Here is a 13,964-nt window from a genome sequence, read left to right as displayed (position 1 = left end):
GATTTGTTACTTTGCAACATTGCAATGGTTGCTTGGATCTCTAGTGCCTTTCTGAATGAACTGCCCCTGCAGCTCACTAAAAGAACTGAGAGGAAAGAGGCTTTTCTTGAGTTACAGGCTTTAAGGGTGGTGGTCAGAATTCTAAGCCTAAAGGTAATGCATGTGTGATGAAAGGCCCTTCATTCCCATTTACAACCAGCATTTAGACCTCCCACCGAATTTTTCACCTTCCTACGTTATATCCTGGGCTAGTGGGTCTTAGCCTTTCCTAACAACTCAGCTGAGATTTGCCAGCGGAGCCACGGAAATTACTTCCACGCTTCCAGCAAGCTTTTGGTGGGTGAGAGGGCACCGGGTAGGGTAGTACAAGAGTTGCTGAGCTTCCTTCCATGAGTTCTCAGGCCACTGGCCTGACCCCATAGGGAGGGTGAAGGCTTTTTCTATGTAACAAATAATCACTTCTATGGTTCCTGTAAAGTAGCCACAACTTCTGTAAGAGGTCTTGCACAGTAAAATTCCACAGAACAGGACCAGGTTTTTACTAGTAATTGGCAGACATTAACAAAGTTAACTGAACCTGTGGCTTTGCTTAAGCCAAAATTATGTGAGGGGCATGCCACTTCCAGCTAGAAGCAAATGTTAGGGCTTGGCCCTCTGCTCTGCCTCCCAAGTGGGGACCCCAATTGCTCCTGTAGAGATGACCTGGCACTTCCATCAGTAACTGACCCCTGACCTTCGCTGGACAAGAAGCAAGAGAAATGATCCTTTGCCGTTTGCAGCCACTGTGAGATCTAGGGCCACCTCACAGCATGAACTAGCCCTGCCTGGTGCTGTGTTGCCACAGTGGACATGCAATAACTGCATTTGTTTTGTGCTAAGTAAGCCCCAGTCTTAGGCAGACAGCATGACATTAACTGAAGTGAGACCACACCTCATTTTTTTCAGGAATCTAAACTATTCTGTGAGATTACAGTAAAAATAAACCTTACCATCCCCATTTAACCTGGAAATATGTTGTTGATTGACCTTGAAAGAGAAAAGATGTGCTGAGAGCACTGGCTGTGGGCCAGGCTCTATTTAGGTCTCAACAAAGGTAACACTCATGACAGTGCTCCAGAGTGCAGGTGTGACCACGAGAAGGCCTGCTGGGGGCCACAGATATGGGTCACCATCTGACTCAGTCTCACACACAGCTCTGTCAGTTTTCTTACTGAATCAACATGACTCATAGTTGGCACAACTCACTTCCACCCAGGAGGCCCCGCAGGTGAGAGAAGCCAGAGTAGCACACACTGGCGTCTCTGAAGTGGAGTGGGGAAGGAGTACAGGGCATCTCCTCACTGTCTGCTGCTTATGTGGAGAACAGTGCACTAGACATCCTGATGGCAAGTGAGTCATCCTGCAGCCTTAAAGCAACTCTTCACTCAACTACTTCCCACAAGCATCCTGAGGAAAGGAGACAGTCAATGCGTGACTCCTGCAGGTCACTGGCAGAGTAGCTGAGAGACTCAAGTGTCTCCTATGATGCCAAGTTAGTGGAATCAGAACAGCTGTCCCTGTGGCTGGTGAGCTGGAGTTTGGCATCTCTGGGCCGACTGGAAGAGTAGTCACAGGATAGAGCAGCCTGCCTGAGCTCCCCCCTCACCCCATCAGCCCAGTGCAGCAGAGATGCCACAGATTCTGTCTTAAATCTGAGGAGTCACTATTCCCATAACATACATAACTATGTCAAGAACACACAATGCAAGCTGGAATAACACCAAAGAAGGCTGCTAAAATAATATAATAATAAATACAAAAATATATGGTACCTCCATCCAAATAATGGCATTTGAAGACTTAGCATCTTCTTCATGCTATCTTTTGCTAAGAATTCTGACCTAATCTAGGTTTGTAACATTGCTGACCTCCACTTCTCTGGAACCATACCCTTCTAAAACTAGTGGTAACAGCTTGTAATTCAGACCTGGGAAACCATGGAAGATTCAGGGCACAGGGGCCTCCCTAGCTTATTGCCACTGCCTTTCTCTGAAATCCAGGTGATGGCTTGGGACAAACCTGCTGCACCCGCTGCTAAGGGGGAGGTTCTGTCCTGCAGAGCCACTCTGGGTCACCACAGATGGGGAAATAAACTGTACTAGACACAATTTGCCTGTCAGGAGAAGGGGTTGGTGATTCTCTCTAGTGGAGAATAGGCCTGAGCCCTTCCCTTAGAAGTGTTTTTTCTTGAGAATGATATGCGTGGAGGTACACAGCATACATACAATGCCTATCAATTTACATCAAAAGGCTATAGATAATAAACTGAAGAAATACAGAGATTTGTCTTAAATCAAGGTCTGTCAGACTAGTTGGCACCGGATGTTCCTTAAGGCATAGTTTTCAGGGCTCAGAAATTATCTCCTGGCTGTGAATTAAAACACCTGGTTTTTCCTTATCAGGGCAGTGTGAAGCAGAGCAAGCTTGAGTGGGTACAATGTATTCTTTTCCAGGGCTACAGTTTCCAATGCCTCACAAAATGGTCCCCAACATCATTACTCTTTAACTCAGGGCATTGTTAGCAAATTAAGTTTCATAGGATTTAATGCATTCCTTTTCCAGGCCTAATTGTCCCCAGGAACCGCCTCATCCAGTTTGGGGCTGTATCTGCCTTTAGTGTTGTTCCACTGACCTGGTCAGGCAGGTGGAGCAGAGCAGACAAGAGATAAAGAGACTTCTTTCAGATAGAAGGAGGACTCCGGCCATGACAAAGCCAAGGGGTGAGGGTCTTTTCCCCCTTCTCCGTGACCCTCAAGTCCTTCTCTGATGGACCCTTTGTGACTGTGCCTGTCTTATGTTGCCCCTGCCATCGAGAGGTCGGTCATTGACTAACCAGCCATCCTCCCAAGCCAAGCAGGCTGATGTGAGAGGCAGGGGCTGTGCCCTTGCCAGGGGAACAGGTTTTGTCTCCTCAGTGGCCTGGTTTTCCAAGGCCTCCTTGCTCAGCTCCAGCCTTGGGGCCCCCTCACCTGTCAACAAGGCTACAGTCCCTGAAGCCAGGTGGGATGGTTCCCAACAGGCTATTATTACACACTGACTGTCAGACCCAGAGAGTGTGAACAACATATGATTACGACTAGTTAAGGATGTAAACGGATGACTTTATCACAGATTTTCACACCAACTGAGTTGGTATCAATATACTTTATATCCAGAATTCATCATTCCAGGACACAAACCAAGAAGGTACTCAGTGTCTGTTGTGTGTGTGTGTCGGGGGGTGGGGTGGGGGGGGCTTTTATTTTTTTATGGCAGCCCAAGCACACTAAAGGAATTCATTTAAAAGTTTAACTTTTTTCTTAGTTCAATGGAAAGTTCTCACTTTTAGAGAAATGAGTTCATATGTAGGCATGGTACCTGAAGAAAAGTAAAGTGGCACTTGAAATGTAGTATTTCCCTTTCCCATTTAGCCTCCTTTAGGTCTTAGAAAATGACCAACATAGATCAGAAATGGAAGCTCTTCACCTAGTAGATTGTGCTAATTTTCAACTGATGTGAGACATTAAGAGGTTTGGACTCTGAATGAGCACTTCGTTTGGGGGAACTGACTCCTCTGGCAGTGACATAGAAACATTTGATTTATATTTTGTGCTTAATAAAATCCCACACTATTCATGGTAAAAATACATCTATAACATTTATGTTCACAATTTTTGTTAATCCCCTTGACAATTTCCCAGCAAAGCATGAACAAACAATGTAAAAACTGACTCCTTTCCATTCCCTTATGCCATCCTTCTATCCGGGAATGTATCTATCTCTTTATAGAAATTCCAGCTTCTGTCTCAGAAGTTCTGATGTCTCCGAGTCTTTATTTAGCTATGCTTTTATAGATATTTTGAAATGGTAGTATCACTTGTAATGAATCTTTCCTTCTCTGGGACTAGTGACCATGTTTTGTACTGTTTCCGAAGTGTAACATAGGAAACAGGTATACATCTTTGAAGCTGAATGCTTTCATTGTCACTGGTTTTCATTTTTCACACAGACTTTGACATATTTCAGTATTGTTGGTGGAGATGCTATGAAAACTTAGGAGCTTCATTCATCAACATCCCTGGCTTTACCTCACACCATTTCTTTTCACAGAAAAATGGTAAAACCTAACAGATGACAACTAGCTTAGCAGTGTTCTTTTTAAATTTTATTTTTATTTTTTTATAGTTCAAATACATTTGTCTCCATTTTCCCACCACCACTTTCCCCAGCCCCACCCACCCCTACCTCCCACTCTAAATCCTTCCCCACTTTGGCTTTGTCCATGGCCAAAGGAACATGGCTTTATACATGTTCCTTGACTTGACCTTTCCCCTTCTTTACCCCATTACCCCCGCTCCCGCATCCCATCTGGTTACTGTCAGTTTCATTTTTCTTTCAATGTTGCTGGTTAAATTTTTCTTGCTTGTCTGTTTTGTTGATTAGATTCCACTTATAGGTGAGATCATATGGAATCTGTCTTTCACGGCCTGGCTTATTTCAGTTAGCGTAATGCTCTCCAGTTTCAGCCATGCTGTCGCAAATGGTAGTAGCTCTTTCCTTCTGCTGCATAGTATTCCACTGGTAAATGTATCAGTTTCATGATTCACTCATCCCATGGACACTTAAGTTGCTTCCAGCACTTGGCTATTGTATATTGAGCTATGAACAATGGGGTGCATAGGTTCTTCTGAATTGGTGTTTCGGGATTCTTAGGGTATAATTCCAGCAGTGGAATCTCTGGGTCAAAAGGCAGTTCCATTTTTAGCTTTTTGAGGAAATTCCAAACTATTTTCCACAGTGGCTGCACCAGTCTGCACTCTCACCAACTGTGTACTAAGGTTTCCTTTTCTCAGCAACCTTGCCAGCACTTCTTTGTTGATTGGTGATGGCCATTCTGACTGGGGTGAAGTGGTATCTCATTGTAGTTTAATTTGCATTTCTCTGATGGCTAGTGAAGAGCATCCTTTCATAAGTCCCTGGGCCCTGTGTATGCCTTCCTTGGAGAAGTGTCTGTTCAGGTCCTTTGCCCATTTTTTAATTGGATTGTCTGTCTTCCTGGAGTGGAGTCGTGTGAGTTCTTTATGTATTTTGGAGATCAAACCCTTGTCTGAGGTATCATTGGAAAATACATTTTCCCACACGGTTTGTTCCCTTTTCATTTTGCTGATGTTTTCTTTAGCCATGCAGGAGCTTCTTACTTTGATGAAGTCCCATTTGTTTATTAATTCTTTTATGTCCCGTGCTCTAGGGGACATATTGGTGAAAATACTGCTGCGTGGAATATCTGAGTTTCCTGCCTATGTTCTCCTCTAGGACTTTTATGGTGTTGCAACTTATATTTAATTAAGTCTTTTATCCATCTTGAGTTTATTTGTGTATATGGTGTAAGTTGGTGGTTGATTTTCAATTTTTTGCATGTAGCTGTCCAGATGTCCCAACACCATTTGTTGAAGAGGCTATTTTTTACCCCATTTTATGCTTCTGCCCCTTTTGTAGAATATTGACTACAGAGACACGCGTTTATTTCTAGGCTATCTATTCTGTTCCATTGATCTATGTGTCTGTTCTTACAGCAGTACCAGACTGTTTTGATTACAGTGGCCCTGTAATATAATTTGGTATCAGGTATCGTGATCCCTCCTACTTTGTTCTTCTTTCTCAAAACTGCTATGGCTATTCAGGGTCATTTGTGGTTCCATATAAATTTTTGAAATTTGTCCTGTATCTGTGAAATACATCATTGATATTTTAATAGGGATTGCACTGAATTTATAAATTGCTATGGGTAGTATGGACATTTTCATGTTGTTAATTCTTCCATGAATACAGTACATGCTTCCATTTATCTGTGTCTTTCTTAATTTCTTTCTTCAGTGTTGTGTAGTTTTCTGAGTACAGGTCTTTTACCTCCTTGGTTAGTTAAGTTTATTCCTGGGTACTTTTTCTTGTTGCTATGGCAAATGGGATTTTTTTCCCCTTGATTTCTGCTTCTAATATTTCATTGTTGGTGTACAAAAATGCCTTTGATTTCTGAATATTGGCTGTGTTTTGCCACGCTGTTTTGCCAAATTTACTTAATTAGGTCAAGTAGTTTTTTGGTGGAGTTTATGCAGTTTTCTATGTACACTATCATGTCATCTGCAAACGACAATTTTACTTCCTCTCCAATTTAGATGCCTTTTCTTTCTTTCTCTGATCGCTGTAGCTACGACTTCCAATAATACTATGTTGAATAGAAGTGGTGAAAGCGGACATAGTCTTGTTCCCAATCATAGTGGGAAATCTTTTACTTTTTGCCCATTGAATATGATGTTGGCTGTAGGTTTTTCATATAGTCTTTACTATGTTGAGGTATGCCCCCTTTATTCCCATTTTGCTGAGTGTTTTTATCATAAATGGGAGCTGTTCCTTATCAAATGTTTTCCACGTCTATTGATATGAACATGTGATTATTGTCTTTCCTTTTGTTTATGTGATTAAGTTTATTGATTTGCAAATATTGAACCATCCTTGCACCCCTGTGATGAATCCCATTTGATCATGGTGATCTTTTTAATGTATTGCCGGATGCGGTTTGCCAATATTTTGTTGAGGATTTTAGCATCTATGTTCTTCAGCGATACTGTCCTGTAGTTTTCTTTCTCTGCTGTGTCTTTATCTGGTTTGGGGATTAGGATGATGATGGCCTCATAAAGAATTCGGGAGTCTCCCCTCTTCTTGGATTTTTTTGAATAATCTGACGACAGGGATTAGCTCTTCATTAAATGTTTTGTAAAATTCTCATGTGAAACTGTCCGGTCCAGGGCTTTTCTGTGCCAGGAGTTTTTTTTATTACTGCTTCAACTTCACCAGCTGTTATCAGTCTGTTCAGGCTTTCTGCTTCTTCTTCATTCAGTGTTGGAAGGTTATATTTTTCTGGAAATTTGCCCATTTCATCAAGGTTTTCAAATTTCTTGGCATATAATTTTTCATAGTAGTTTCTTACAATTCATTGTATTTCTGTGGTATCAGTTGTTATTTCTCCTCTTTCATTGCTGGTATTATTTATTTGGGTCCTCTCCCTTTCTTTTCTTGATGAGTCTGCTTAAAGGCTTGTCGATTTTGTTTATCTTTTCAAAGAACCAGCTCCTGGAGTTATTGATCCTTCGAGTTGTTCTTTTAGTCTCTATGTCATTCAGTTCTGCTCTGATCTTGATTACTTCCTTCCTTCTATCACTATGGGCTTAGTTTGTTGTTGTTTCTCCAGTTCTTGAAGATGTATGGTTAGTTTATTTGAGGTGTTTCTATCTTTTATAGATAGGCCTTTATTGTGATGAACTTCCCTCTCAGGACTGCCTTCGCTGTGTCCCACAGGTATTGGACTGCTGTGTGTTCACTGTCATTTGTTCCCTGAAACTTTTTGATTTCTTCTCTTATCTCATTATTGACCCACTCATTGTTTAATAGCATGCTATTCAGTCCTCATAAGTTTGAATGTTTCTGAGTTTTTCCATTGAGGTTGGTTTGTAGCGTCAAGCTCATGATCAAAGAAAATGCTTGATATGATTTCAATTTTCTTGAATTTGTTGAGGCTTGTGTCCTATCACGCAGTCTGTCTTTGAAAATGTTCCACATGCATTTGAAAAGAATGTATGTTTCGCTTTTTTGGTACAAAAGGCTCTACATATGTCAGTTAAGTCCGTTTGATCTAATGCATCGTTCAGTGCCATAATATCCTTGTTGATATTTTGTTTGGAAGGTCTATCCATTGTTGACAGTGGAGTGTTAAAATCCCCTAGTATCAGTGTGTTGTTGTCTATATCTTTCTTGAAGTTCTCCAAGATTTTCCTTATATATTTGGGCACTCCTATGTTGGGTGCATATAGGTTTACAACATTTATGTCTTCTTGATGGATTCTTCCTTTGAGTATTACAAAGTGTCCTTCTGGGTCTCTTTTTATGGCCTTTGTTTTGAAATCTATTTTGTCTGATATAAGTAGTGCTACCCATGCTCTTTTTTCCCTATTTCCTTGGAATTTTTTCCCCCCATCCCTTTACCTTCAGTCTGTGCAGGTCCTTTGTTCTGAGGTGGGCCTCTTGTAGGCAGCATATGTGTATGTCATGTTTTCTTATCCATTCAGCTACCCTATGTCTTTTGATTGGAGCTATTATTCCATTTACATTTAAAGTCATTACTGATAGGTACTTATTCACTTTTTCCCTTGGTACCTGTGTTCCGCTTTCTCATTTTTTCTTCACCTTCTTAAAGCAGTCCCTTTAGCATATCCTGTAGTGCTGGGTTGGTGGGGGTGTATTCTTTTGGCCTTCTTTTGTCTGGGAAATTCCTTATTTTGCCTTCCATTTTAATTGAGAGCCTTGCTGGGTAGAGCAGTCTTGGTTGAAGGCCTTTGCTTTTCATTACTTAGAATACCTCTTGCCATTCTGTTCTGACTTGTAGTGTTTCTGTTGAGGAGTCAGCTGTCAGTCATATTAGGGCTCCCTTCTATGTTACTACCAGTTTCTCCCTTGCTGTCCTTAGGATTCTGTTTGTCTTTGATATTTACCATTTTAATTATGTCTTGGAGTGGGCCTCTTTGGGTTTCTCTTGAATGGGTCCCTGCGTGCTTCCTGGACTTGTGTAATTTTTTCTCTCCTAAAATTAGGGATGTTATCCATCATTACTTTTTCAAACAGGTTCTCTAACCCTTCTTCCTCTTCTCCTCCTTCTGGTATCCCTATTACTTACATTTCAGGTTGTCCTGCATTTCCCTCAATGCCTCTTCATTCTTTTTGAGCCTTTTTTCATTTTCTTGCTCTTTCTGGGAGCTTTTTCCTTTGTCATCCAGCTCACTAATTTAATCACCTTCTTCAATGAGCCTGCTTTTGATTCCTTCTTCTGTGTTCAATTCAGAAAATTGTATTCTTCATTCCCTCATGTCTCTTACTGAGTATCTATGTCCTTTTTGCTGATATAGTTTGCAAAAGTTCCTTGTAGTTACTTCCCTTTAGTTGTTGGTAATGCTCTGAGCTCACTGAGCTTCCTTAGAACCATTGTTTTTAACTCAATATCTGATAGTTTACTTGTCTCTTTCATCTAGTTCTCTTTTTGGGGATTCCTCCTTTCCCTTCGAGTAGGGGTATTTCTTTTGTCTTCCCATTATTTGGTTGACTCTGGAAGTAACTGGGTTTTGATTGTTGTTTGGCCATTCTTTGGTGGGTCCTACCCTCCAACTGGTTAACTTGAGTCACTCTTCCCACCATGTATTGTGTGGTTTTGTGCAGGTGCTGCCAGAGCAATACCACAAAGCCTTGGAAACAAACCCACATCTGCAGACATAACTCCCCCACAATCCCACTATCAACAGCAAATGAACCAGTATTAATAAGGTTGTAAAGAGATTAAGACTATTATAAGAAAGGAGAGAAATAAACTATTAGTATAAAATCTAATGACTTAATATGCACAAACTTGATGGACCTGAAATGAACGTTAAAAATAGAAAATATTGCAAATCATGGAGAAGACCACAGTAGATTTAGTCTCAGTAGCCTCCAGTATTTACCGCTGTTTTTGCTTTTCTGGATCTACCTCTGATGATGTCAGATGTTGACCTCGTCTGACCTCAGGCAATCTGTTTGAGACTTCCACGAATCTGCTATCTGTGGCTTTCTCCTTCAGTTGTGAATCTTGTCACTCTGCACTCAGCTGTCAGGCTTAAGCACCACAGGGTGGGGCAGAGTCCTTCTTGAGGGGCAGGGCAGGGGGAAGCTAATGTTTCTTCAGTCTGCTGCAGTCAAGGGAGTGGTCTGCCTAAGAAAGATAGTGCTGACATATGGGGAATGAGTTGGCACTGGGATCCTGCTGGCTACTCTCTCAGTTCTCTCCCTAAAGCCTCCTTCCCCAGTCTTTCCTCAGGCATCTCTAGCCCACTCTACTCCCGCCTTTGCCGGAGCCCAGGGTAAGTGGCTGTAAATAAAAATTTATGCGTTGGCCCTTTAAATGGCTCTTTGCATCTCCAGTCACCCATCTCTGGCAAAGAGCAACCCTGCTGCTTTTCCCAGCTGGCTGTTATCTGTGTACTTTTTGGGCTCTGGTGCTGCAGGCTGGAGATCCCCACTTATAGTTTAGACCCCACTCTTCTCAGGGGGATTCGACTGGCCGTTTAAATATCCCTGTGGCGCTGCAGCCCATGGGCACTCAGCCAGTCAACTCAAGACTCCACTGCACTCCTTACCAATCAGGTTGTACTAAACTACTCGTCGTCTTATGGGAGTTGATGAGAACCAGGAAGACTGACATTTTGTTTTCTAATAGAAAGCATTCTAAGCATAAACAGTGGCCCTCTGTGTGGTCAGAAGAAGTACAATGTTTACACTTTATTTCTGATGTAAAGAAGCCATATTTACATAATACATTCATATTTTAAATATGTTACAGCTCTCTGTAGAAAAACCATTCCATTAAAACAGCAACATGTGATCTGGATTCAATCTTTAAAGTATTAATCAAATTAAAATATTCTTATCAGGACTCAAATTTAATTTCACAGCCTTTGAAAGAAAATGGGAATGAAGAGTGGGGTGATGCAAAGTGAAATACAGACCTCTTCCATACTGGCAAGCTTTTAGATTCTCTCCCCCTAACACATTCAGCTGGCTTCACTGATGGTGGACAGGGAGGTGTTCCAGTCTCTCATCTCCACTCTTCCAACTGCAGTCCAAGGGCCCAGGGCCTTAGCAAAAATCACCCTGCCACCGTTACTGGGATTTCTGAAGCTGAGGATTAAGTACTCCTCTTCCCACCACTACAACTGGTCGGCAGCTCGTTAAATCAACTGAGCAGAATTCTCATTCTTCTGAGAACGCCAGAGTTGAAATAACGTGCAAACTGAAACCACAACACAAGCTAAAATGGCCTCCCTCCTTGGATCTGATTGGCGATTTTCTCATCTGGGGGTTCCTCTTTCTCCTTTTCCCGTTCTTTGTTCCAGTCCTTCAGGCCCTCTGGAAGTGAAGTGTCCTCATCCAAGCTGCCAGTGCCTTCCACAAATTCTTCATAGGTAGATTTTTCCGCAAATGGTCTGGGGCCCAAAAGTTCAATCATATCATTCTTATCTAATACTTCTTTTTCTAATAATAGAAGAGCAACCTGAAATATGAACAGTTCCTATTAAATAGTTACTTGGCAAAGTCTATTCAAAGTTATTATTTTTATTTATAACCAACTCCACCCCCAAAAGAGTTTTAGATCACTGAAAAAGACATAAATAAGGGCACAAAATTTTGGTGCAAAATACTGGAAAAACAAATGTCCCTCAGTAAGGGAGTGGCTAAATACATTTGGCACATCCACACAATGAACAATTATGCACCTATTCAATGAGAAAAGTGAGATGTATAATGTCTATAATATGCTAATTTGCTTAAGAAGGGAAATATATCTTTAGTGATAAATCACCTTTTTTTGTGCTGCCATTTCACGTTTTTCCTTACTGCTACCTTTTAAAATTAGATCTATTTTTTAAATAGACATCATCTTCTGCCACATTTTTTTGCATTCATCTAAAGATTGCTTATATCGTTTTCACAAGCATGTCTGCATCCATTTAGGTTTATATAGAATGAAATTATAATTTAGTTACTGCCTCCTGAACTTTTTTTAAAATTATATTTTTCTATTCTCTTTTTGCATATAACTCCTATTTCATTAGATTTAAAGGCCTGTATAAATATGGTTACAACTTTTTTTAACATCTTTTCTTTTAGTTCATTATATTTTCTTATTAAATTTTGTTTAATAAGGTTGTTTTGAATCTACTAGACATAATCTGGTTTTATTTTCCTTGCTCTTTCTTCTTATATTCCATTTACATATTCTTTTAAAATTCCATTTTCTAAAAATTGATTTCTATAGAAATGCACATCTTTGTGCAAAAAAATAAGGAAGGAAAAAAATAAGAAAGGAACACTTCACAAATTTGCACGTCATCCTTGCTCAGGGGTCATGCTAATCTTCTCTGTATCATTCAAATTTTAGTATATGTGCTGCTGAAGCACACAGAGGAAAATGTATCTTTTTATGTGTGTATAAAAAGAAATTCTGGAAGGGTACGTAAGAAAGTAAGTGGTGGGGGTTTGGGGCAAAGGACAGAAATAGAGTGAGCAGAAAATTTTAAAAGTTAGTTGAAAATAATAAAGACAAACAAGGGCAAAGATACAAAATGAAGCCAGGAAAGTTAATATGAAAATACGTATCTTGAAGTTCAACCCTGCCCTCCTCCCCACACCTTTCTCCGCTCATCAGGTCTCCACAATGACAGCTCCTTTCCTTCCCGTTGACTTTAATCTGACTATCCTTCAAGGTCAAGTGTAAGCCCTATATTCTAAGTAAAGCCTTCTCTGACCACTCTGTTCTTTCCTTTCACCAGAGCTCCTGCTCTATGCTTTCCAGTGTTTCACATATACTAACTGTCTCCCCAATGACACTGTGTACTTTTCTAAAATCGCATCAAGGTTTTTAGAATTGCACGGCACAAGGCAGGTTCACAGGAGGTTTCTCTGAAGACCTGTTTATGAATAACCTACTCTACAATATCCTTTTATCTGTGTCAATCCTTTATAAAACTTTTGCATTTGTGCTTATCTCACCAGTGTGCGGAATGTTCAAAAAACAAAAAATTCTAATTTGGGTTGCAATGGATTTGAATAATTAATAGTTCACTGGATGCAAGAAATCTACTGAATTCAAAAAGCATCTGTCACTTTTGCAGGTGCTATTCAAGTAAGGTACAACAATGAAAATCACAAAGCAGGTTTATTCATGGATGCTTGTAAGCCAATGTAGTTTTCATGTGGTACCACTTTTCAAGTTTGGCTAATTCTTTTATGTGCCCTTTCATCTGTCACTTACTGTTTATTCTGGAAGTGAAAAACAATGGTACATTTCCATCAGCCCACTGTGCTCCATATTTGGGAGTGCAGCAGAGCCTCGAATACCATTGTTTTGTTCAACGTTGTTTTGTTATAACGGTGATGAGAGGCTATAGGAACTTAATTCTTGTTTACATCAATAAGCCTATTGTAAAACTGGTTTCATTATATGTCATTTCACTTAAGATTGCAGAAACTATCAACAACATTATGTGAGGATTTACTGTACTGATAATATACTCGGTGGAAAAAAATTATTTGGTGGGGAAGAGCGTAGATCCAATTATTTATTGGGTAGTTGTTAACAGACTTCATTAATCCATCACTCATATCCTTAAGAGCCACAAGATCCAGGACATTGCCTCCTTTTGCTCACCACCATACTCTCACCACCTCACAGAGACAAAAAAGACACAGAAATCAGAGTGACGGAAGGAATCCAAAAGTTAGCCAGGTACAGGAAATGCTGATGTCTATAAGCCAACCAAAAGAGTCAATCATCACTTTAAACTTTTTCTGTAGTGTATAGAATTATTTGTACAACTTGCACCTACCTTCTCCACGTCAGCTTTCTTTTCTGTGAGAAGAGCTACTGTTCTTTTATAAGCATCATTAATAAGTATTCTTACTTCATCATCTATCAGTCTTGCAGTGGCTTCACTATAAGGTTTCTCTAATACCATGTCACCCTGACGTGGGAGGTCAAAGGAGATTTGCCCAACCTTTTCATTCATGCCAAACTGAACAATCTGAAAAAGAATACATCATTAGTGGTGGACATCCATTTTTGCTGAGAGGCTAAACATATTTTTATAAAATACCAATAAGTCTTCACAATGACATTAACTCTACACACTTCATTGTAATACTACTCTTTTACCTGGCAAAATCTATGTGGCAGCCATGAGTAGACTGAGTGCACAAGGGTGTTTCTGTGTAGATAGAAGCAGCAATGAACAGTGTTTCAAATTCCTCAATGAGAAATACAAGACCAGAACCCCACAGACAACATTTACAACAAAATCAGGTGAGAAACA

General features: G+C 40.4%; 1 protein-coding gene and 1 non-coding gene across 3 annotated transcripts in view; both read right to left on the bottom strand.

Annotated features, from left to right (window-relative positions):
* Positions 1–10,353: 10,353 nt before the first annotated feature.
* The window catches only part of AFG3L2 (AFG3 like matrix AAA peptidase subunit 2), a 38,330-nt gene continuing 34,719 nt past the window's right edge, over positions 10,354–13,964 (bottom strand). For both annotated transcript variants that reach the window (XM_054587335.1, XM_054587334.1), the window contains 2 exons: positions 13,482–13,676; positions 10,354–11,146 (listed from right to left, as the gene is read on the bottom strand). In XM_054587335.1, coding sequence (XP_054443310.1) covers positions 10,904–11,146; positions 13,482–13,676 — 438 coding nt within the window. In that variant the 3' untranslated portion in view covers positions 10,354–10,903. The remainder of the gene's footprint in view (positions 11,147–13,481; positions 13,677–13,964) is intronic.
* Positions 11,952–12,054, bottom strand: LOC129081821 (U6 spliceosomal RNA). The gene has a single exon (XR_008530339.1). It is a non-coding gene; the product is annotated as a U6 spliceosomal RNA (small nuclear RNA).

The sequence above is a fragment of the Pteronotus mesoamericanus genome, unplaced genomic scaffold (genome assembly GCF_021234165.1).
Source record: "Pteronotus mesoamericanus isolate MK-2021 breed Mesoamerican mustached bat unplaced genomic scaffold, CSHL_Meso_final scaffold_118, whole genome shotgun sequence".
Lineage (NCBI taxonomy): Eukaryota > Metazoa > Chordata > Mammalia > Chiroptera > Mormoopidae > Pteronotus > Pteronotus mesoamericanus.
Note: the sequence above shows the minus strand (reverse complement) of the source record. Positions and strands in the feature narration are given on the sequence as shown.